Source organism: Tasmannia lanceolata, unplaced genomic scaffold (genome assembly GCF_043159265.1).
Source record: "Tasmannia lanceolata isolate RefF3 unplaced genomic scaffold, GAP_Taslan_0.1 ptg000015l, whole genome shotgun sequence".
Lineage (NCBI taxonomy): Eukaryota > Viridiplantae > Streptophyta > Magnoliopsida > Canellales > Winteraceae > Tasmannia > Tasmannia lanceolata.
In genome coordinates, this window is record NW_027518692.1 from 38,935,475 (window position 1) to 38,961,288 (window position 25,814).

General features: G+C 37.0%; 1 protein-coding gene across 2 annotated transcripts in view; it reads left to right on the plus strand.

The window, feature by feature from the left end:
• Window positions 1-321: 321 nt before the first annotated feature.
• The window catches only part of LOC143847152 (uncharacterized), a 30,597-nt gene continuing 5,104 nt past the window's right edge, over window positions 322-25,814 (plus strand). Inside the window, exons 1-11 of one of the 2 annotated variants that reach the window (XM_077355865.1) lie at window positions 322-501; window positions 5,038-5,115; window positions 5,282-5,415; window positions 6,554-6,592; window positions 6,720-6,812; window positions 6,961-7,077; window positions 11,641-11,736; window positions 15,065-15,178; window positions 20,868-20,921; window positions 21,647-21,694; window positions 23,768-23,918. In XM_077355865.1, the coding sequence (XP_077211980.1) occupies window positions 5,073-5,115; window positions 5,282-5,415; window positions 6,554-6,592; window positions 6,720-6,812; window positions 6,961-7,077; window positions 11,641-11,736; window positions 15,065-15,178; window positions 20,868-20,921; window positions 21,647-21,694; window positions 23,768-23,918 (889 nt within the window). In that variant the 5' untranslated portion in view covers window positions 322-501; window positions 5,038-5,072. Of the gene's footprint in view, window positions 502-5,037; window positions 5,170-5,281; window positions 5,416-6,553; window positions 6,593-6,719; window positions 6,813-6,960; window positions 7,078-11,640; window positions 11,737-15,064; window positions 15,179-20,867; window positions 20,922-21,646; window positions 21,695-23,767; window positions 23,919-25,814 lie in introns of both variants that reach the window. The other variant, XM_077355864.1, reaches the window with a different exon arrangement.

Sequence of the window (25,814 nt, forward strand, 5' to 3'; positions counted from 1 at the left end):
CCAATTTCAGGGAACCGGTTATATATGGTTCGGTTATGAGTTTAGCCCAAAACCGAACCGAACCGAACCATGTACACCCCTAGTAGATTATGATTTTATCCTCATATAGATAGTGTGTAAATTGGTAAAAAATGGTAAAAATCATCCCCATTGACATGTTAAATGGACAATAATTCGCCCTTTTCTCTTCTGCTCTATTTGTAAATTGGTCACAGATTGGTGGCATGACCTGACTTGCAATATTCACTCAAACGTGATGCTTCTATTTGTAAATTTTAAAACTTGAAGACTCTTCTGCAAATAAAGCAAAGTAGAAGACTTCTTTTGCAAAAACCCCAAAAAAATTTCGGGTAAAATTTAGACAGAAGAAACCCGTTTAGAGGTTAACGCGGGGATTAGGGTTTCTTTCTCAGTCTCTCTTTGGCTCTCCTCTCTCCTTCTCTCGCCCAGAATTCTCCATTGAGAATCTCTAAAGTGTGATAGATCTGCTGTTTTCTCCAGGTTCTTTTTGATTCCCAATAATCTTTGATTCAATTATGATGTTTAAATACTTTTTCACATAATCTTTTTTTTTTCCTTCAATAATTTTCGGCAGTTTTAGTAGATCTGGGTTTTTTGATGAGACTATATGAGAATAAATAGATTTCATTTTATAGTTTCCTTATTTATAGAATGCTTTCGGGGTTTTTCCCTTGTCTCTACTTGATAGATTTGTCATTTCATGGATCTATGACTAAAATGGAGACTTTAGGGTTTAATACAGTTGATGGATCTATGACTAAAATGGATCTTTTAGGGTTTGATGGATCCTTTTTTTTTTTTCATTCTAGGGTTTCTGTTTAATGCAGTTGATTTTCTTCATAGATGTAACTGTCTCGTTGGTTTTCACACCGGACAGTTGAGGTTGGGTATTGTAGATGTTTTCATTTTTCTCCATCTAGGTTTTTTTTAACCTATCAAGTCCTCTTTTGTCCTATAAAGTCCTCTTTTTCCTGTTACATGCTAAAAACGTTTGAAGAATAATTTTTGTGGCTCTTTTGTAATTTTTTTTTTTTTTGACGAATGCTTGGGTTTTCTTGCTTATGTGCTTGGTATTCATATAGTCAATCTGGTTTGGTTGATGCATTTATATTTGATTATCTCTCTCTCTCTCTCTCTCTCTCTCTCTCTCTCTCTCTTTTGTAAATTGTTTTTCTTCTTCTTTTAGGACTGTTTGGGTTTCGCTCTCACTCACGCTCTCTCATTTATGCTCTCTGTTGACTACCCTTTCGAAACTGGTATAACAACCACATAACTAACATGGCATTGTAGAAAATAATACAGTCAAAGCAGATAACAAAACAATGACACGCTATCAAACGCAATGACATGATATCGAAGTTCCAAATGCATAATTCACGCAACATATTCATGATTTAAAAATAAATAAATTGGCGGACAAGACATTGGAAGCATATCTGCACCCCCGTCCTCACTCCCAAAAAAGGTTTTCAAATGAAACCAAATTTACAAAATAAGTTAATGGCCATCCTAACTCAAAATGGGGATGATATGAAATCTAGGTATAACTAAGATGCATAGGTGGAGATCATGGGAGGCAAATCCAGGAATAGTGAAAGGATACATGATTTGATGATCCTAGAGACGATATGGAGTTCCTCGACAATAGAGCATTAGACTTTCTACAAAATATGAAAGTAATAGGGGTGCTGGAACTTGAAATGACGGGAAAAGAGGCGACTGTGTAATCCTTGGGCTTGCAGATGGATAGACTATCTATTATCATGGTTTTAAATTTCTACGGCAACTGACACGAAACAACCTAAATGTTTGGTTTCTGCCTCACTAAAACACATACTGAAGCTGAAACGCATAACAAAACCAAAACCGCAAGTGTATTAGTGGTATACTATACCATTGTGTTTTACATAGTTATATTTATATAAATTACATGTAAAACGTAATATATGTATTATCTATATATCTATATATATATTTTGAATGCTAAGTTGGTAACCAATTTCATTAAGAAGAAAAGTGACCGAGGAGGTCTATATAAATAGGGAGAAAAGAAATGAAAAAAAGAAGAAAATACTGTTGCGAGAACATTGCTAGCCAAAGAGAAAAGAGGGTCAAGGAGGGAGAAAATCGAACAGTTCCACATTCTCCCTCAAAACACCATCTCTGGCTAATCTATCTGCCACTTAATTGGATGACTGCCTAACATGATGGAGAGAACTCAATGTTCCCCCCACGTTGTCTTGGACTGCATCATAATAAGAAGAAAATCTCCATGGATAAGCATGGGAACCTTTGAGCCACCTTACCACATTGAGAGAATCCCTTTCTACCAATTTGTTCAAGTCTCCATTCACTAGAAGCTTGATTCCTTGATGGTTAGCACAGACTTCAGCTTCATTTGCATCTGCTACTCCTATGGGACCTGCGATGGCCCATCTCACTGCTCCATACTCATCCCTTAGGACTCCCCAATACCAAATGGACCTGGATTCCCCATACTAGACCCATCGAAATTCAGCTTCATGAAGCCATGAGCAGGAGGCTCCCAATCTTGGACTATCTTGGGTTCCATGACTGAATCACGGCAAATCTCCTTCCACCCATACCATAAGTCATAGGCACACACAAATCTAAAGGATTATAGTGTCCTCACACAAGATATAGTAATTACTATCACCTTATTATAGAGGAAATGTGTTCTCTTTGGGTGTCCTTTAATGACACTCCTTCCAACACCCAAATAGTTGCTAGAAAGTAGCCATTCCATAGGATCCTTCCTTTTTTTCTCATGGGGTCATGTGCCAGCTTTCCAATAATTCTAAGAGCTTGGATGGGGTTCCCCATATTATCTATAAATATTTTATATGAATTACATGTGAAATGTGATATATATTGAATTATTAGGCATGCGGGACAACAAATTTCACTAAGTTGTTGATGCTGTTTAACCATTGTGGCTGGTTTTTGCTTATGTGATGATTTTTGAGTATGTGTTTGTTCTTATTCTTGCACATCCTGAAGTTTTATCTTAACCGTCCATCATTTGCATTTTTTATCATCATGTGTTTCTATAATTTTACAAGATTTTCACCAAAATTTTCAATCGAAACCGAAACGTTTCTGTTTCCATGATGACCAAAATCGAAATTTAAAACCTTCCCCATTATGTCGAGAATGTAACTAGGAAGCTTGTATAACAACAAAAGAAAAGGGAAGAAAAGAAAATGAGGGAAGAAAATAAATATGTAGACGGGAGAATTTTAGGTACAACCGCAGCGGCTGGAGATTCACTCTAAACTCGCAGGCATGTCAACAATGTCTCTAACGTGGTATCACAACTTTTACATAACTGTTTCCCACTTCCTCCGACAGATAAAGGGTTTAGAAAGTGACAAGCAAAAAGGAAAAAAGTGGGTCCCAATACTTGTATTTTCGCAAGGAGCCTAACAGCCCCTTTCGTTTAGGTCCTGTTTGCATTGCAGGAAAAACATTTCTTTAGGAAAAATTTTCCCTAAGATTTTTTTTTTGTCTCAGCGATTTAGCAGCAACAGTTAACAGTTAAAATTGTAGGAATATCATTATAAATTAATGGTCTCTATAAATAAAACTTTAACTCGGGTGGTTCAAGTTACCTTGTTCTATGTGTAATCAAACAGTGGAAACACATGAAATTTCGGAAAATCTTTTCTTTTCCAAACTTTTCAAGAAACTTCATGCAATCCAAACCATAGCTACCGGAAACTTCCAAGTTGAATGGGAAGCTCGCTTCCCCGGAAACTCGCTTCGGAAGCTAAGTTCTTGTCGCTTCCCAAATTTTGAGGAAGCACACTTCCTAGATGCTTCCTACGCGCTTTGTCTTAATTATGAGTACGCTTCCTTTTTAGGTGATTATGTCTTCCTAAAAAAATATTTTATGCTTTTGATAATGTTGAAGGAGCGTATTTAAAAAAAGAATTCATTTAAAACTTGAAAACTCATATTAAGTTTCAAATGAAAATTACATGGATCTTTCTCCAAAAACTTAACATTAAATATTCATGAATAAAATATGTGAAACTATAAATTCCTAAAACTTGTAGTACTAATTAGTCGCAGTCTTATTTTATACTTGAAATTCTTACTTATATTAACCCTTCCTCCCTAACCTACTACAATCCTACTCTTTCTTGTTTACTTCAATGACGCTCCCCACATATTTTATCTTTACTTTCTGTAGAGCTTTTCGCTTCCCACATTTTCTCTTTTCTAAACCCCTCGCTTCCCCTTTTTGCTTCTCGTACTCGATTCCCACTCTTGTAACTATGATCCAAACACGTCCTTAGGGGCTGTTTGGATTTAGGGAAAACTTTTTTTGAATTTTTTTTTTCATGGAAAATGAATTTTCCAGCATTTAGTAAACTCATTATATATATATATATATATATATATATATATATATATATATATATATATATATATATATATATATAGTGAAAAGTGTATATATGCTTTTAGATGTAGCTCAACAATAATTGTGTCTAAACTATGGTTATACGTGTGTACACGCACGCACACAACCTGATTTTTTTTGTAGCCTGGGCAACCTCCCAAGCAGCCTAGGGCTTGTCCAACCAGGCTATTAAGGCATTTTAACCATTTTAACTAGCTTGTTTAGCTCCACTCCTTAATTCCCACTTAAACCGTGTAAGAAGATAAATGGAGTCAAAACTTTTCCATTCAGAAAACTTTAATGCATTTAAATCATTTTAACTACCTTGTTTGGCTCCACTCCTTAATCCCTACTTGAACCCTGTAAGAAGGTAAATGGAGTCAAAACTTTTCCATTGAGATAAAGTTTTATGAATATTGCATTATAAATTCATCTTTATTTCTACCTGTTGAAATAAATAGAAAAAACTTTGTTTGTGATACTAAGCTACGGTTACTTTTGCTTCTCAAATCTCAGTTATGACAAAAGAAGCTTCATGTCCTCATTTTGATCTGTAGAGAAGTAACTATTTTTTTTTTCTGCTGCAGGTTTTAACAGGTGGGAAAGATACTTAGTGGCACGTATGCTATCTTCACCTATGTTTGGGAGCCCTGTGACACCCTATAGTAATAACCCTCTTCTACGTCGTTCTAGTAGTAGACCAGTTTTCTTTGACCTTGGTAAATGGGCGCTTTGATCTACGGACCTATATCAATTTTCTTTTATGTTGCGTTTCCTCAACCGTTTAGTAGTTGTTTTGTGCGCACATCTAACCTCGACGAACTGCTCCAGGTTCAAGTGAAGTGGGGAATAACGTTGAAGAAGGATTCTTGTTCCCATTAGAAGCAAATGAGATGAAGACTGGCAATTCACAATTGAATGGTGCTGCAATAATGCCATCACCAATTTTTTTGTGGAGATTCAAGGTTGGTTCCTATAGTGTGTATTAAAGTTCATTTTTTTTTCTGGCAATTTTTTAGTGAAATTGATAACTAAATTATTCATTATTATGTTAATAGGATGCTTGCAGGAGAGGCACTAACATTTTCATTTGCTTTATTTATTTATTTTCATTTTCAAATGGGCTGAAAACCTAGATGCGTCCACGTCAAACTAAGTTGATGCCAAGCAGGAACCATCCCAGCCGAACTGTGTTTGCAGTACTCTCTTTGCTTATTGTGATAGGACGTATTGGAAAATACCATGATTGACGCCCTCTATATTATCTGCTTGCTTCAATTTTCTCTGGTGTGTCACAGCCATTGGGGCATTGCTTGAACCGGAAAAGAACAATAGCTATTATGAGTTTCTATATGTTGGTTTTTGTTAACTCTTGACCCGCATTCGCATTCCTGCTGTTAGGAATTTGATTGAAACTTTATTGTTCGTTCCTATCATTCTTTTTTCACATAAGTCCTGTGAAGTCACTCTTAATCATCCCTAATGCATATTCTTTCGATAAAAAATCATCGGGTCGCTCACTTCGTCAAAGGAGCATCTGTTTATGATGCATAGTGCATATACTTCCAAAAATGCATATTCTTTCGATAAAAATTGACTGGTAGCCACCATTTAAAAAAAAAAAAATTCTACTGGTAGCCCCCATTCAAAAAAGTAAAAATAAAAATAAATCTACTGGTAGCTCTCTTCTTCATTTGAGTTGCTAATGCCATTCTCGAATCTCAGATAATGTGGGAGTTGTGTAATATCATCAAAATTGTGGTATATTTGATAGTAGCCGTAGGAATTGTTCATCCAGTAGCAATGTTTCATAGGGTTATCAACCCAATACACCAACCGGATTAGCATCCCAAAATCACCAATTTGTGTCAAATTCATTTCACATTAAATGTAGTTTGCTTGCAAATGTGCTCCTCTAGCTCCATCATAGGGGTGTCAGTGCAGCATAGGTCATAATATCAGCAACATTTTAGATCTATCACTGATGGTCCTTTCATGTATGATCTTTCATTCTGCTGGAATCATGCAGAATGACTCCATGTTGGTACTTTTTTCCCGAGCCATGCAAATTTTGATATGTATCCAATTGATATTTATTTTCAGGTATTACTGTTTCTCATCTGGGGTTTTAGTTGTTGCAAGGTTAGTGACTTGTTCTGCTTCTTTTATTTCTCTAAAATAAATTGGAGGGTTGGATACTTTTACTTTCAATATACATATTGAAGAAATCACGGGACATGATCTTTGGACATGTTTTTTGAAGTTGCAGATTGGCTGGAACTCTGTCATGAGAATGAGTGCAGATTTACGAGATTTATTTCTCTACGAGGCTTTTTTGTATTATAACCCTCTTCTTCTTGTGGTGAGTTGCACTATATTTGTTTTGAATATTTAGACCACTTTTTATTCATATAATTTGGGCTCAGTAGATGCTGTCTCCCTTCCTATATCTGTGCGCATAATATATATTTGTATTTGTTTCACCTTATTTTTTGGTATCTTTGTTGCAGACTATGATGGTTTGGCTTTGGGGAGTGAATCTGTGGGTATTTGCCCAATCCTCTGTGAACTATGCAAAAATATTTGATCTTGATCACAATCATCTTACATATAGAGAAATATGGAAGGTATCAATTTTCACAACTGCTGATTAGATAATTATAATTTTATCTATTTTTTTCTTTTGACTTATTTATTAATGGCTTTTTCATTCAGGAGTCATTCTATGATATTAAGTTCTTTTGATTATCTTATTTCCACTTCCACTGATTTTGGTAACTCTTTAATATGTCAGCCTTTGGATGTCTCTCTCTTTTTTCTAATAAGGAACAAATTTTCTTTAGGGATTTGCTAGCGTCCATTGCAAAGGCATTTCGTGGATGGCCTGTTGCATGTGGGAGCAGCCACACAACCTCACTTTTCAGCAGATTTTGTCTTCATTCACAAGGTGGCTGCTCCCACATGCAACATGCCATCTGCGAAATGCCTTTTGCGATGAACTCTAGCAAATTCCTTTTCTTTAATATGTTATCTTTTGGATGTTGCTCTCTTTTTTCATTAGGAACAAATTTTATTTTAATGATCTGTATTCAAAAGTAGTCACGAAGGCAGATTAAGCGCAACATAATAAGCAATTATGACTAGAGATTTCATAGAATTCAAAGACTATAAGAGACCGTAAACAACCAATTACTCATAATTGGTGTACCATGTACACATAATCCTACCAGATTTCTTGAAAATATGTAAAACATATACACGGAAATTCATAAAAATCGAGCTTTCAATAGCATTCTAGTTCCCTCTAGTAAGATATAAAAACAAATTTAAAGATATATTCATAACCAATAAATATGCAAAACAATTTTTTTTTTTTGAAAGGTGATATTTGGTAGGCAACATTATTGAGCTGCACAACAAAGTAACCATGTCTTGGGCATGTGACCAATAATACCTCATAATCACTACATGGTATTGACATAGCGTTGGGGTCCTTGGGGGGGGGGGGGGGGACTCATCATTGTACTTTCTTATGCTTCATTATATTGTACTTCTTAATTGACTTTATTGTTCCAGACATGTGCGACAACCCATGTCACTAGATGTTTGATGTGATTAAGCCATTATAGATGACTTTCTTGCTTATGTGATGGTTTCTAAGTAAGCAGTTGTGCTTATTCTTGCAGTTCTGAAAGTTTCATCTTAAAATTTCATCATTTGCATATGTTTCCATACGTTGCCGTGATTTTATAAGATTTCCACCGAAACCGAAATGTTTTTGTTTCCGTGTCGACCGAAAGCAAAACCAAAATTTAAATCCTTGACACTACTAACCCTATAACCATCACACACCAATGACAGAAGAAGAAAATCAATAAAAGGAAATTTGTAGGGTTTTGGAATGCTTATCCTTCTAACCCTATAACCATCACACACACACAAACTAACTAACTAACTAACTATATATATATATAGAGAGAGAGAGAGAGAGAGAGAGAGAGAGAGAGAGAGAGTGAGAGAGAGAGAGAGAGAGAGAGAGAGAGAGAGTGAGAGAGAGAGAGAGAGAGAGAGAGAGAGAGAGAGAGAGAGAGAGAACATTTCCTACACACTTATGTAGGTAAGTTACCTACACACTAGCTTAAAATACAGTGGGGGCCCACATTGTTTGGGTGATCCAAACCATTCATTTGAATGATCCTCACATAGATAGGGTGTCCACAAAAAATCAGATCCATAGGATCATCCCAACCATTCAAACTATGGAGGCAAAAAATGGACTAATTTGTGAAGGTTTATACACGTCCATTTTACCTCCACAAATCGTAGGGTCGGGATGATCCTATGGATCTGATTTTTTGTGGACACCCTATCTCTGTGAGGACCATTCAAATGAATGGTTTGGATCACCCAAACAATGTGGGCCCCCACTGTATTTTAAGCTAGTGTGTAGGTAACTTACCTACACAAGTGTGTAGGAAATGTTTTCTCATATATATATAGGGACACACACACATGGGAAAAATGTTTCTAGTCAATCGACCAGATAACTTATCTGGCTCGTCGACCATATAACTTATCTAGTCCGTCGACTAGAAACAGAGTGGGGCTCACGTTGTTTGGGTGTTGCAAACCAATCATTTGATGGGCCTTGACATAGATAGGTTGTGCCCAAAATATCGGCTCCAAAGGATTGTCCTAACTCTCCGATTTGTTGAGGTTAAAATGGACGGGTATAAACCTCCATGAATCTATCCATTTTTAACCTCCACAACTCGAAGGGCTTGTATGAGGATAGAGTTGCTGAGCTCGGGCACAGAAACAGGGTGGGGCCACATTTTGGGTGGGATCCAAAGCATTCATTTGATGGGCCCTTTCATGGGTAGGGTGTCCACCAAAAAATCAGCTCCATTGGATCACCTTAGGGTGTCCATTTGGCCCCCAATGGCCCCACCCCCTGTTTCTGTGCTCGAGCGCAGCAACCCTTCTCTCTCTCTCTGTCTCTCTCTCTCTCTCTGCCCAATGGCCCCACCCCCTGTTTCTGTGCTCGAGCGCAGCAACCCTTCTCTCTCTCTGTCTCTGTCTCTCTCTCTCTCTCTCTCTATATATATATATATATATATATATATATGCTACTCCCTATGGTAGGGGCTATTCTAAGTACACCCAAAATGCTCATATAACAAAAAAATAAACCTATCTTCTAGCAATTCTATAAGTATGTATGCATACAATTGTAGATTAGAACTTATCCCATATGATTAAATAGCCTATTACTTGTTCCAAGTTTTAGAAAACTTGCCCAGGACTTCACGAGTCCAGTCCAGTGTTGGGATGGCTACACTGCGTATTCAGTATCTTTTTAAAATAATTGCTCCCTGGAGCAGGTTGCCTGGACTCCTTCAATTTATGCCTAAGGTAAACTTTAGGGAGTGTAAATTCATATTGGTTGTTTGAGATTCTTCCGGTTTTTTTTCGGTAAAATCTTTCTACAAGGGCCTGAATCCGTTCGAGGAAGATCATTCTGTGGCAAAAGTGTGGAAGATTAAGGTCCCCCCAAGAATTTGCTTCTTTGGGTGGACAACGATTCAAGGTCGTATACAAACGGTGGATTTTTTGCGGGCTAGGAATATGCTTATAGTCGATCATTGCGCTTTGTGTATAGAATCTTGGGAGTCGGTGGATCATTTATTTATTCATTGCAAAGTAACTCGAGAGGTTTGTGGGGGGAGGGGGGGGGGAGTGGTTCTGTCGAGATTCGGTATTGCCTGGGTGTTTCCTTCTAACATTAAGGATCTCTTTGAAGGTTGGTCTTTTATTCCATGGAGGAAAAAATGGAAGGTTTTGTGGTCGATTTCTTTATTGGCCACGATGTGGGTTCTATGGATGGAAAGAAATAATAGGATTTTCGAAGGTCGTGCAAATTCTTCTTACTATCTATATATTAAGGTAGTTGCGTTATCGATTTCATGGGCAAGGGCGCTGCCAATTTTCAAATTTGTATCGGCTTACGACTTGTGGGCGGGGTGGAAAGTGGTCTGCAATAGTCAAGTACCCGATTCTGTAATTTTACAGAAGTGGGTCAATCCACCTGTTGGCTTTTCCAAGTTGAATTTTGATGGGTCAAGCTTGGGTAACCCCGATCTAGTAGGGATCGGGGGTGTTTTGAGGAATTCCGCTGGTGAAGTTTTGCAGGCTTATTCCGGGCCTATCGGCGTAGCTGATTCGAACGAAGCTGAAGTTCGAGCAGCATATCAAGGCATGTTGCTCCTAGGGAGTGAGAGGTTGGCGAGCACTATTGTGGAAGGAGACTCGTTAAATGTCATTAGATGGCTTAAGGGTTCGTTGGTTCCTCCTTGAAGATTTCTTCGTTTTTTCGATGAAATAAAAGATATAACGTTTGGGTGCTCCATGGCGTATCAAAATGTAAGAAGATCAGCTAATGAAGTAGCTGACAAGTTGGCTAAAGCTGGTGCTGTGAAGCAGGATTTGGAGCTTTATGACTTTCTGCCCCCTTAATTTCTTTTTTCTTTTTTTTTTTCTTTCTGTTGTGTTATGCTTGTGTAGTGGGGTGTGTGGGGGGACTTTCTCTGTCTTTCCCTTTTTAATGAATTCAGTAACCATTCAAAAAAAAAAAAAATTCATATTGGTTGTTGCTCAGATTGAACTAATCCATAGAAAACTCTATGTCATGTCTTTAGCTTTTGTTTTAATCAAATTTCATTCCCAATATCGGTGTTTTCATCATAATTCAAATATCCTTTCATTTCCCGCCATAATACCTTATCTTGGTGCTGGCTCAGTTGTTACTTTGAAGTTTGAACTAATGCGTAGAAAACCCCCTTTTATGTTTTTTAGCTCGGTTTAATCAAATTTCATTCGCAATAGTTTTTTTTTTTTTTGAATGGTACATGTCCAATAGTTATTTTATCATAACTCAATTATCTATTTAATTTTCCCAATATATGTTTATCATTGTAATTCAGGTACTCATTTCATTTCCTCCTATAACATGTGTTCTTTACTTCTTTATGCCTTATCACATTTCTTTTTCCAATGGTTGCACTAGCTATGTATGGAAAGTTCTAGATCACTATTAAGAAAAAGTTCTATATTCATTGCCCTTCACCTAGGAGTTCTAGTAATCAGGTTTATCACGCTAACTCTGTTTTTGTTTGTAATATTTTTTGCAGTGTGCCACTTGGATGACAATCATTGTTCCAAGTAGTATGACTGCTTACCTTTTTCTGTACTCTCATGGAGAAGTATCTTTGGCTGCATCACAACCAGTGTAATATTTGCCTCTTCTCTCAATAATACCCAATGTACACTATCTTTTTGGTTACCTAGATGATTTGGGCTACATGATTAACTTAAAAAAAAAAAACTTTTTTCTCTTATGTGATTTGCAATAATTGCTCTTATTGCTAGCATGAATTGGCTTAAGTATGTTTACTTCCCATCAATTATGGAAGTTGGAACTATATATTCTGTTATTCATTCTGTTGATATATGGAAACTCTTTGATGTAGTGAGTTATAACGCTTTGGTTGCTTGTTGTCAAGAATTCTAATTTAGGCACTTCTACTGTCTATACATAGTGTTTTTGTGCTAAGATTTCAATTCTCTCTTGTTTCAGTTGTAACATATGTGAAAGCCCAAAATATGGATTAAATACACCTTGGCATCCAGTGAACAACTCAACTTTGAAAGCATTCCAAACAAAAAAGAGAAACTACTCATATTGCCGCTAACACAGCAGCAAACCATATTGCTTGCTACATTTTACAGGATTGAGGAAAGAGGGTGGACCACTCATTCAAACCCTAGGGCGATCTGTTCAAACAATCCCAAGTCAAAAAGATGAAAAGGATAGAGAAGAAAAAAGATGGAAAGGATAGAGAAGGATCAATCCGTAGGAGAAATCGTCACAGGATCCACTCTAATACCATGTTACGATCTTACCTGCAAGGTGGACAAGGCAAAAGAGAAGCAAAATGATGTGATCCAGCCCACTTGATTGGCTGATTTAGATTTATTGGAGAGAGCCTTGAGTATTTAGATTTACTTCTATTTTAACAACAATTTTTTTATTCTTATTTCTATTTTAATCCTTATTTATCCTTGATCTGGGCCTGTGGGGGCTGTCTATTTTCCCCTTTACTACAGTGTTAAAAAATGCAGATGCGGCGCGGTATGCGGCCCAAGAAAATCCTAGTCGACTCGGCATGACATGGCTGAATACTGGTTGGCGCAGTCATAATTTGGGAGAGTCAGAGAAGTTTTCATTGACTCTTTTTATTGACTCTGTAGGGCAAAACATGGAACACCGCGGTAACACTAGGAACACGTCCAACGTAAAAGGGAGTCGACTCGAGGGAGTCCATGATGATGCGGGGAAGTTTTAAAACTATGCTTTACTAGCCCACATCTCGACCCACACACTTAAGCCACCTCTGATTCACTAACCTGAGTGACGTCTCATATCTCATTGGAGGTTTTGTGGGGCACACCACTTTTTTTTGGGTGCAAAACAGTAACTTTATTAAGATTTATGAATACAACGAGAAGTAGGGGACAAGATATCCCCTAAAACCGTGAACATAATCACAATGAAAAACAGTGAGGATTGAATAATCCTTCCATTGCCCCCGCCAACAACACTTGGGCCCACCACTTAAAACTCCACACCTTATAAATACCCAAGCCTCCTAAACTCTAAAGACTTTTTTGATGATTTGGACAACTCCCTATATGCCAGCCCGAATGTAGCCCTCTTCCTCTATCGCTCTCTTGGTCCTCTGCCTTCTCCCTCCTCTTCCCTCTTCCTTCCTCCTTCCCTCTCAGCCATCCCCCTCTCCTTGATTCATTGAATGCTTATGCTAAAATATGATGAGATTTGATGGTTAAACATGCTTATTTTTTTCATTTTGCCTTATTCTGTTTTTTTTTTTTCTATTTTTTAATTGTTTAATGTATGTTTGGTTTTTTGTCCATTGTTTAATTTCGTCACATGTTGATGAGGCTTTGATACATTAATATATTCCTCTATTTGCTTGTTTTAGTTCTTTTTATTCTTCTTTTCAGTTTTTAATCTAATATCATTTTCATTCAACATCAGTTAATTTTTAGCTTCCATTGAGCTAGATTTACATATCTTTGAGCATGATCCATGTATCTATGGATCTATGTGGCCTTTTTCCTTCTTTTTTTTTAATCAATTTTTTATACTCCATGATATTTTTAATTTCTTTTTTATTTGTGTACACACATGCACACACACACACAGATATATATATATACATATATATATATATATATATATATATATATATATATATATATATATATATAATATTCTTTGACCTAGGTATACAATTATATTTGTGTTCTATTTATAGTACTAAATACATTGAGAGTTCCCCTCTTTTGAATGCATATACTTTTTGAACGCTTTAAAGATCCCTTGGGGTAGAATTTCGTCCAAGGTATTCTCTAACACCCCCATCTTTTTGGCAGATCTAAAAAATGCCTCTATCAAATCTTCACGTTCCAGATCCTTATAGGGATTGTTAGAAGTGTATGTGTATGTATGTGCCTAAGGGCATATTAGTTATTGTACCCTTTTCCCTTTATATAAATACATAAGTGAGGGGGAGTCATCTTCAACTCACTATGTCCTTCTCCCCTTCTCCTCTCAAATATGGTATTAGAACCCTAGGGTTTTGAACCCCCTAGGGACCACCATTGCAGCCCCTCCCTTCCCTTTTTCTTCCTCAGCCCCATCCAAAACCCTAACTCTCCCCCCTCCCCCAACACACACACACACACACACACACTCTCTCTCTCTCTCTCTCTCTCTCTCTCTCTCTCCTCCACTAGTCCCCAGCCCTCCTTGCTGCCCAGCCCATCCTCTGCCTTATTCCTGTCCGAGAAAGGAAATTGCTGTAATAGTCGTATTGGCATTTATAAACATTCCATATAGATGTTTATAAATAATGCATGCACCACACGATGCATTCACTTAAATATAATTATATAATACATACTAATATAGTATACGGCTATTACACTTCGATCTTGGTTTATGCAGTTCGGTCATTTCGGTTTCAGTTTTGGTTTCTGTGGGGATGTAAACGGAAACATTTCGTTCATTTCGTGTCGGTTTTGATGTCGTCCATGTCCAGGAAAAGTTGTGAATTCCTGCTATTGTTGTATTACCATCTGCCTTATTCTTGTCTGAGAAGGGAAATTGCGTACAATTTCATAAGCTCCAAATTGTGCACATATGCTATATTGATTAAATCTCCTCGTATCCATTCTTTCATATAGATCTCAGAAATTTATATTCTTTCGTATTGCGCATATAAGAGATTTATGAGAAAATGACTTGATAGAATGAAGATTTCTGGTGCAAATTTCTTTTATCTAGTTATTCTAGATGTCGTCAATTATTGAGCGTCCAAGTTTTGCTGCTTAATGTCTTCAAGAGAAAATCTACATTATTTCAATGACATCTTATCCTCATGCTTGAGAGTACATGTTGTAATAAATTTTGATATTCTATTTCATGGTTCTTTTTACTGCCAGTTTAACTTTTCACTTTAACCATTGCAGGTAATCTTATATGCTGTTGTTATGATGGCTCTCATATTCCCATTTGATATTTTTTATTTATCATCCCGCTACTACTTATTGAGGACATTTTGGAGGATAATTCTCCCATTACAGGCAAGTCCCATTTGATAAATTTTCATATATCTTCCCACCTCATTTGTTAAGAACATATTTCTGGGTACTACTCCCTTTGGAGGTAACTCCTGAAATTTCATCAATTTTTGGTGACTCCCATCATTCTATCTTGTGGACTTGGACAAGCAGGAATGTGGATTTCTGTGAGGTCCAACCGTCACTTTTTAGTGATTTGCTAGTTTTTAGTTTGACCTGCCAAGTCCTCCAAAGTATAAAGACAAAGACACTATTAAGATAGTTTCGGGATGGATTTTGCACTAAATAACTAGTTACTTTTAAAAAAAAACAAAAAAAAAAAAACAAAAAAAACTAGTTACTGAATAAATTAGTCGAGTATTAGGTTGCAATTCAGGATAGGATGGTTCCGGCATGACTTTTGTTTTGCAGTGGGTGAACTCAGTTAACCATATGCTTATCACAGCAAGGATCAGAATATCTGTATCAGCATGCATATTGGTCAGAGCCAAAACTGATAGATATTGCGTGATGGTCGAAATGCCTACGATTTTTATATTTTTTTTATATTTTTGCCTCAAGGTTAAAAGGAACAGTGATACATTTCAGTTTCCACAAGTTGTTCTTGTGTATTTTATGCACAACGGTTTTTTGGCATATTTGTTTAACAAATATCATATTGATAATTTAATGTCATTTATAATGTTTCTAGTTTCCTGGTGAGCCTGTCAATCATATCCTGTTGTCTATCTATTTTTAATCTATTACTTGGCGTTTAGAAACAAGTAAAAAAATAATGAAACGAACAACATAAGTATGTAATTCACTAACAAAACTACACAATTGATATACCACAAGATCGTGAGTTGATTTAAACAGAATTACTACAATACTATAATTAATTAGTGATGTTTTAGACACTAATGTAGAAATTTAAATAAAATTAAAGGTACGAAAGCAGCAAAAACGAGAAACTTGCAATATCAACTATTTTTTTAGTTAGAAAACGGAAAAAACATGTGAAGAAAGCCAAAAAATTACCATTAAAAAAGCCAAAAAAGTATAATAGTCAAAGGAAAATGGTAAAATCAAGCACAAGTACACACACATAAATCTAGGTCAAATGATGTCATACTAAAAACAAAAATGAAAAATAAGTGACTAAATTGATAGTGTAGAGAATGCAAAAAACTAAAAACAAAAAACATAAAATGGGCACATCGATCCATAGATAATGGATCACGCTAAAAAAAAGTAGATCTAGTTCATTTGGGTTTGCCATTTTGGTTTAAATAGTGGCCAATTTAGTCACTTGTATGTTTCTAGAGGACTTGGACATGGTGATCCTCTTCCCCCATTCCTTTGTAATTCAGCTATTGAATCATTTGGTTACATTTATAGGGCTGCTAGCGAGGTAGGCCTCCTTCATAGCATCGGGGTGGCTCCACGTGACCCTTCCATCACCCATCTCCAATACGTTGACGACACAATTATCTTAGCATAGGCCTCTGTTGACCACACCACCTCTTTACGGTTCCTCCAGGCTTTCATGGAAGAGACACCCAGACATAAAATCATAAAATCCATATCTTCAAGAACCACACATATTTAGCCTTCAAAACATGCAAAGGCTTCTGCTCCTTTTGCATAGCTTGAAGTGTTGGATTCCTATCATCTCTCCCTGTCTCGAGAGAGCTTGACCTTGGCGAGTAGAAGGCATGATCCTGCTTGTATAAATCAGGATTAGTGCATTGGAATTCAACACTAGTAACCCAAACGCAATCTTAAAGCATAGTTTTACATTTCCTTTGAAACCAACACGAAATGGCCAAAATGTTTCTGTTTCCATCCCCACTGAAACACATGTACTATACGAGTATTTATATAAATCACATTTGAAATGTGCTGTATGTATTATGTATAAATCTTTATATGAGCTACATTTGACATGTGGTGTGTACTGAATTATCAGACCTGTGCGACAACGCCCTTCACTAGATGTTGGTTGTTATTAAAATATTATTTGTGTTTTTTGCTTATGCGGTAGTTTTTTAGTGTGTATCTGTGCTTATTCTAGCACTTCCTCTATTTTCATCTTAAATGTCTGCCATTTGTAGATCTTTCCATACATTTTTGTAATTTTATATGAAACTGAAACCTTAAACCTTGTTTGAAAATAATCGACCCTTTCACTTGAATAATGGTTGAACAAATACCTACCATTTCCAATGTAATGGTAAGCGTATCCTTATGAATACCATGAATGTGGACTTAAAGTCTATAGAAGAATCAAACGTCCACTTGTTGAATAAGAAGCGGTTTGAGAAATAGACTAAGGCGAACCGAGCAACATTCGCCTTAGTAGCCAAAGCAGTCAAGACATTAGAGGAGGAGAAATCAATAGAGATACCTCCGAAGGCTAAGAAAATCTTGTCGGACTATTCCAATGTGATACCCAAGGTGTTACCAAATGAGTTACCTCATATGTGGGACGTACAACATGCCTTCGGTCTAGCTCCAGGATTATCATTGCTTAATTTGCCAGCGTATTGAATGAATCCAACAGAGCATGCTGAATTGAGAGAGACAAGATACTACCAAAGGGATTCATTCGAGAAAGCGTCAGTACTTATGTAGCTCCTACATTACTAACACCGAAGAAAAAATGGTGTCATATGTCTGGGTATAGTTGTGGTATTAACAAGATAGATGTTAAGGATCGATTCCGTATTTCACAATTGGATGATTTGTTAGACATGATGTCAAGATCTTCCAAAGTGTACCTCTTTCAGAGATTCCTTAGCTAAAAGGGGCATTTGTCTTTCCTTTTAGTTGTAAGGGCAATTGGTCTTTTATTGTTAAGTCACTTAAGAAGTGAACCAAAGAGGGCCTACATGTGTTAAATCACTCAAATTATTTAAGTGATCTAGCCCTAATCCACTATTCCCAGAACCCCGAACTTTTGTTTTTGATATGTCCTAAACTATATAATTTTTCCTATGATAGGGAAATCTCTTCTTTCCCTTCAGCACATCTCCAAGCAGTCCATCCTCTCGACCAGTTTGAAGAGTAATCAATCTCGCTTACTACCAGTGAGTCTTCCCCGGTGAGCCCTTCTGCTTTGATTTGTCATAGGGAAAACCTAGGTGCTGATACCACTCAATGTAAGACTGGTTAAGGAAGACAACTTAGGTGTGCTGATTTTATCACAGCTGAGGGGAGGATCAAGGGTAATAGATTAAAGTTTTGGTATATTTGGATGTTCTGTATGGGATACGAAGCATCTTGGGTGAGTAATAGGGTGGATAGGGAGGACTATTAGGACTGAAGTGAGGACTGGACTATGATGACAGATCTGAACTGTTTGGACAGATTTGGATGATTTGGACAGTTCGGGACTGTTTGCACAGATATGGATAAATCTGGACAAATTAGATTTGAGTATCATGGGAAGATTTAGGACTTTTCTGGAAATTTAGGTGATAGAAAAATTCTATGATTTGGCCGACGCTTCGAATTTATTGCCGACTCACGTGTCCTACAGATCCGACACGACACGCGTGTCCACACGTGTCGACACTCCTTTGGACACTTCTACTTGTATTGCTGGAAGTGTTAGACTTAATGTGAGTGTGTAGACATGTTTTTGTACCGTGTCAAGTGTGACATTCTGTTTTTTATTGAATATTGTGTTTACCACATTTAGACAACTCATATCCATGTCGAAACTGGACACACGAATCCATATCCACAAACCATGATTACATATACTTTCTACTTAGGCATGGAGCACCTGAATAGCTTGGAGATTTTTGCCAGGCAGAAAGATGATCTCATCGAAGTTTCCGCCAATCATGAAGAAAGTCAGCCAACTGCTCCAAACTATAGAGCGACCACTAGGATTGCCCAAGTAAGGACTTCAATAACCGCAATCACCCTAAGGATGAAGTTCTTGATATGATAGGGTTGGACAGGCGTGAGTCTACTGATTCTGTGTGAGATATCACCAAGAAGGGGCATATAGATATTCCTAATTTTGGTTGCAATATTGATATGGTGGAGAAATCTGGGGAGGAAACAACACACGTTAGGGCAACAACTAGTTACCCTTCGACAGGAGATGAAGGTATATCTTAAAGGTAATTACTTACCATCTGATTTTCATCATGAACCCAATGGCCATTTGATATGTTTTGGCAAGGTAACTTGCACGTTAATGAGTATATGCACAAGTTTGATGAGTTGTCTATTCAGTGAGGAGCTTTTGAAATTTCAAGGCAAACCCTTTCTCACTTTAAGACTAGGTTGAGATCTGAAATCTGCAAGGAGATGGCTACTATGTATATCTATGATCTTGAAGATGCCTTCTTGATGGCCTTGAAATTGAGAAGAACTTGGGGCAGTCCACCATGAGGAGGTTCATCTCGTAAGGAGGAGAAGCTGCCAGGAGTGCATTAGATATGGGGAGACCTCCTAGACCAGCATTCAACAATGCCAAGAACTCTAAGCCAAGTGGGTCTAAAGCAGCACCAGTTGCGCAGCCTGTAAGGAAGGCTGTGATGACATTAGTTGCTTTAGATGTGGAGGAAAGGGTCATTATGCCTATAAATTCCTTTCAAAGAATTTGGATATACGTGTCAAAGATGAGGTTAATGCCACAGTTGAGGAGGTTCCTTATAAAATTTACCAATGATACTCCTGGCCCGCATGAGTGTAAATTGTGAACGGCCAAACACTCAAATTTTTAAGAATAGCTAAAGTTTACAATGATGATCTCATGGATGATGCATACACTTTATTTGCTTGCGTGGTTAGGGGAATACCAATCACACTAGAGGTGGAGGCCAAGGAAGATTGGCTTTGTACTCCCATCTTCCACAATCTAGTCAAGATGCGGGGTAAATTTTGCAAGCTTATCATTGATGAAGGTAGCAAGATGAACATAGTCTCACAAGCTATGGTTGATTGACTGCAGTTGACTGCTTAGCTACATCCAGTTCCATCAAGATTCCTTGGGTGGACATGACAACCTCCCACTAACTCAGCACACTTTAGTTACTATTTTCCTATGGTAGTTGTAATTTGTAAATATTAAATCTGACATGATTATATTACCCACCTTGGATGTATGACCAAGATGGGTTTCAGTTTAGGAAAAAGCCAACACTTTTCACTATCGTCTACATTGTGGTGATAAAATAAATGACTAAGCCAACTACTGAACCTCCTCAAGAAGTTCCTCATGAAGTGAAAGAGCTACTTTCAAGTTCTCAAATGTAGCCCCAAAGGAACTCCCAAATGAGCTATCTCTCATGTGAAATGTGCAACACCCGATAGACCTTGTGTCATGGTCACATTAACTGAACCTTCCTGCTTACCATATTAATCCTATGGAGAATTTAGAATTAAAGTGACAAGTAGACGAGCTGCTTCAAATGAGATTTATCAACGAAAGCTTGTCTTTGTTCCCTGCCAGCCTTGCTTACTCCTAAGAAAGATGGGAGTTGGAGGATATTAGTCAATAGGAGAGCCATCAACATGATTACAATCAAGTTCCTCTTTCCAATTCCACGGATGGACGACAGGCTTAGTAGTAATGCTGTTCAATGATAAATAATAATGCTGTTTAATAATAAATGAACTTTGAATTGCTTAGACTATGTATGGATCCTTGCTCATTCTAACTTAGCTTGTGGTTCTTTGATGAATGCAGGCAATAACATTTTCTGATTTCTTCTTGGCTGATATCCTAACTTCCATGGCAAAGGTATGCGTTCTCTTATTCTAAATTCTCTATACACTCATATTGCTATGTTGATGGCAATCTATGTCCTCAATTAGTCAAATATGTTGTTCATAATCAGGTTGTTTTAATCACCTCCGATAAAAAGACAAGGATAGTTCTGTTGAAACTACCCAATTTTTTATGGAGTGATCTATATATCAGTTGGAAAGTCCTCTGTATGGCAATCAAGGGGCTTTAATTTTTTATGGAGTGATCTATATATCAGTTGAAACTACCCAAATTTTTATGGAGTGATCTATATATATATATATATATATATAATCAATTTTGAATGTAAGCCATGTCAATTTTTGCATTTACAATCAATTTAGATAAGACCTTAACAGTGATTTGTAAAAACTTCGATGATATATCTTCTTGATTGTAAATGTCCCTCAGTTTTCTACCTTTCCATGACCTTTTTATCATTTCATCGAATGTCAAACTCAATTTTCACAATCCCATAATCTTCTTTGCTTGAGGACTCAAGAGTGATGTGTATTTGTTACATGTTTGCAAAAACCATATTATCTCTAGCATATTAATCTTGATTGCTATGGCAGCATGATATTTTATGTTCATGTATTAGTATCTCAGTAGCTTTATTAGTGGTTCTGATGTGCTGGTTGTAAGCAATATCTTGGTCCAACTTATAATTATTCTCAAACTATTCGGAAAAAAAACTTCTAATTATTCTCATTGAGCAGGTGTTTTCAGATTTGGAACGTTCAGTCTGTCGAATGGTCCACCGACAGGTCAGTATTGAGTTGTTGAAGTTGGGTTTGTGTATTCTTGTATAAATGAACTTTCATCATACTTCTTGATGGTATTCCACCTTCTTCCCCCAAACCAAATATCTTTTTCTTTGTCAGGTCGTCATATTTTAAGATTGTGAATTGCTTCCAAAATTTCTTCCTTGCACTTTCTCTCATTGTTTGTAATCATATGTTACACATGTCAGAGTCATTCATGTGCTTATTCTCTTCCACAACAGACCGCATCATGTTGATAATTAAGCGCTAACTTTGTATTATGTTGCATTGTGGATTAAATGTATTGTTTTTTCCCCTTTTATCTCTGGTTATTATGCAGTGGTTATACTTTGGTAAACCATTTGATGCTAGCATTTTTGCTGATTTGGTACTGCATGAAGTAAGCTGTGGTGGTCGATTTTTGTGAAAAAAGTGATTTTCATATAGTTAGTTGTGTAAAAACTATCGTAGAAGAAATAATGAAATGGAAAGTAAAGGGAATGCGATTTCATATGGAGGATCCTTAATTCTATCGTCATCATATGTGCATCATACAAATGCTATGTATACACACAAGCTCAGCTTTAATTCTTTCATCATCAAATGTACATCATACAATTGCTATGTATACACAAAAACTCACAATGATCAAAATATCCTTACTATAGAGTTTGACCTATTCTAGAACTCCCTTTCAAGCATGTTTCTTGGATAATCTTCATCTTGTATACTAGGTTCCGACGATGATCTATAATATGGCCCTTCGTAACAATGTCTGAAACACGATCACGACAACTTACAAAGTTAGTATGAATTTCACCATTCTCAAATTTTCATGGACAAATTGACAGTTGATATTGATGTGTTTTTTTAATGGCAACTCACCTCACCTCAACTCAACTAAGCCTTTGTCCCAAACTAGTTGGGTTTTTTTTTAATGGCAACGATACTCAACTCAACTCAACAAAGCCTTTGTCCCAAACTAGTTGGGGTTGGCTAAATGAATCCTTTAGAAGAAGTTCATGAAGAAGGTGAAAGGAATCTACACGGCTTAAATCCTGGTTCTAATTGGGTTCTTCTACGTGGATCATTTTCTTCCATTCTATCCTATCCAAGGTCATGTTCTCTATTATGTTCCTAGCTATCTAGTCTTTCCTCACTGTTTCTACCCAAGTTGTTTTCGGTCTGCCCATACCTCTTTTTACTCCATCAATTTGGCACAAGTCACCTCTTCTCACCGGAGCATCCAAAGGCCTACGTTGGATATGTCCAAACCATCTTAAGCGGTGCTCTCTCATCTTCTCCTCAATTGGTGCCACCCCCACCTTCTTACGAATGTCTTCATTTTTAATTCTATCTAACCTTGTGTGGCCGCACATTCACACGACAATCTTTGAGTTTTTATTTGTTATGCAGAATTAGACTGTCAAGGCCAAGGAAGCAGGATTCGTACCCAGAGTTGGGGATTCGCGAATCCCCGAATCGCGAATCCGAATCGTGATTCGATTCGAATCCCCGATTATGGGGAACCCCGATTCCCAATTTTGGGAACCCCGATTCCCAATTTTGGGAAACCCCGATTCCCAGGTGATTCCCTGCGAATCCCCAGCGAATCCCAATTCTCCACGACTCTCAGCGATTCCCCGGCGAATCCCCGACGAATCCCCAACGAATCCCCGACGAATCTCCGGCGAATCCCCGTCGACTCTCTGGCAAACCCACGATTCCCGCTTCCCACCATCCCAGGAGCCTTCGATTCCCGCTTTCGAATCCCGAATCGAATCCCGCTTTCGATTCCCGCCTTGGCAACCTTGGTCAAGGCATTCCTTTTATTTTTCCCCAATCCACCTTTTAGTTCATGGGTTTTTGTACATTTTCTTAAAATAGCTTTGCCTCATCCTCATTTTTGCAGTTCATAATCATCATTTACATTCATTTCTATTTTTCTAGAATTAGACTGTCTGCACATTTTTTTTATTATAATGACCACTGCACTCTCAGTTTAAATTTTTCCTAATATTAATGCATGGCTTCTGTTTGGTTAATGATAGCGTAATCTTGATTGTGATTTTGTAGGTTGCAACAATTGCATGGTTTGAAGCTGATTCTGTTTGTGGTAGTCACTCTATTGCAATCCCTTTAGTGCTTGTTTTGCCTTATATATTTCGTTTATTCCAATGCCTTCGTCAGTACAAGGATACAAAGGAAAAAACTTCCCTTCTGAATGGTAACTTTGCGCAATCATTTCTTTCACTTCTTTGCCTTAATATTAATACTGCTGTGGATATTGTTTTTTTTTTTTTTTTGGAATAGCATTGCTGTGAATATTGTTGACACTATCGTGACCAAAATTACATCAATACTATTAGATATTGATTGGATGGATGTTCTAACCATGGTTTGAAATTTCGGTTTCGGTACCGGTTTCAGACTCCACCGAAATCAAAATTTCAGTCAAATTTCAAATTTTCGGCCGAAATCCGGTGAAACAAGGAAACTACTATTTTATTGGATATAAAATTTTGGCCAAAATTACCGAAATTTCGGTAAATATTAAATTAATTAAAAAAAAACAGATTTTTGGTTGAAATTTCAGAAAAAAAGGAAATTTCGACCGAAATTCCAAAATTTTGGCCGAAATAAAATACCGTTTCGGCTTTCATTGATTTCGGTGTCGGTCTCCACCGAAATCCGAAATTTTGGTCCAAAATTTTGGATTTCGGTCGAAATTTAAAACCATGGTTCTAACCATGACCCACAGCTATGGTTTTAAATCTCGGTCGAAATTTTGGATTTCGGTTGGGACCGAAACCGAAATCACCCAAACCCGAAATTTTGGCCAGAGCACCAAATTTCGGAAATTTGTGATTTTTTAAAGTTTGTTTACCAAATTTCGGCCGAAATTTCGGTACAATAATGAAATTTGCTTTGATTTTTTACCGAATTTCGGTATTTCGGCCGAAATATATCCGAAAACGAAATTTAAATCCATGCCCACAGCACTATTGGAGGTGATGTGGGGTTCTTCAGAGGCAGAGCCATGGAACGTAATTCTTACTGTCAGCCTATGCATTTCAGTTATTTGGTCCTCTTCATCAGTCTTCTGCACATATTTGAGTAGTTTGGGAAACATGTTTGTGTATATTAAAGTCAGGTTCTTTAAAAGTGCTGCCTAGGAGAGACCCACTTTTGGATTCACTTTTAGAATTCGAGATGATATTGGTACATAATGCCAAGATACTTAGCATGTTGTTGAGTCGGATATGGTTTGTCCTGATGTCGCAGTGGAACTTAATCAACAATTAGTTGAGTGACTAGGCTTCACCTTCAAATGTAATAAAGCACGGCAGAATATTGAGGTACGGGCGTACAAGTATTCTTGCGTCTTAGGTTTAACAAAAGGTATATCTAAATTGCTGTTGATTTCTATGTTGCTCAAAAGAACGCATCTATATTTAGTGTCTCAAAAGATTTGCAATTCACATCAGCAACTGATAGGATATTTATCTGTTACTCATATGAAGAGGACATGGGATTAGCCTTTTTGGAGCTCCATCAGTAGTGTTTCTGAATAGGGCACTTATTCAATATGAGAGCATCGATGAAGGGATTTTCAAGCAAAATCCCCCAACACAAAATCCTTCGAAATGAGAAATTGTGGTTGCAGTTTTTTAATTTTTGTTTTGTTGAAACTGTATGTAGCAATTATTGGAATCAGACAGGGAATTCACCTTGAGAGCATCAAGGAATTTTCAAGCAAGAACCCCACCAAAATGACTCATGCATGAAAATTTAATTGAGAAATTGAAAAGAAGTCCCCTCACCCTCCACTTCTTCTGTGGGGTTTTTTTTTTTTTTGTTGTTGTTGAAATTGGATGCAGAAATTATTGGAATCAGGCATGGCATTCACCTTGAGAGCATCAAGGAGTTTTCAAGCAAGAACCCCAACAAACAAAAGAACTTATGCATGAAAAATAATTGAGAAATTAATTTGTCAAAAAAAAATAAAAAATTGAGAATATGAAAAATGTTGCCCTCCAATCCTTCCATTGTTTTCTGTTTTCTTTATTTTATAAATATTTTAATTTTAATTAATATAGTGACGGTATCATTGTGATCTCAT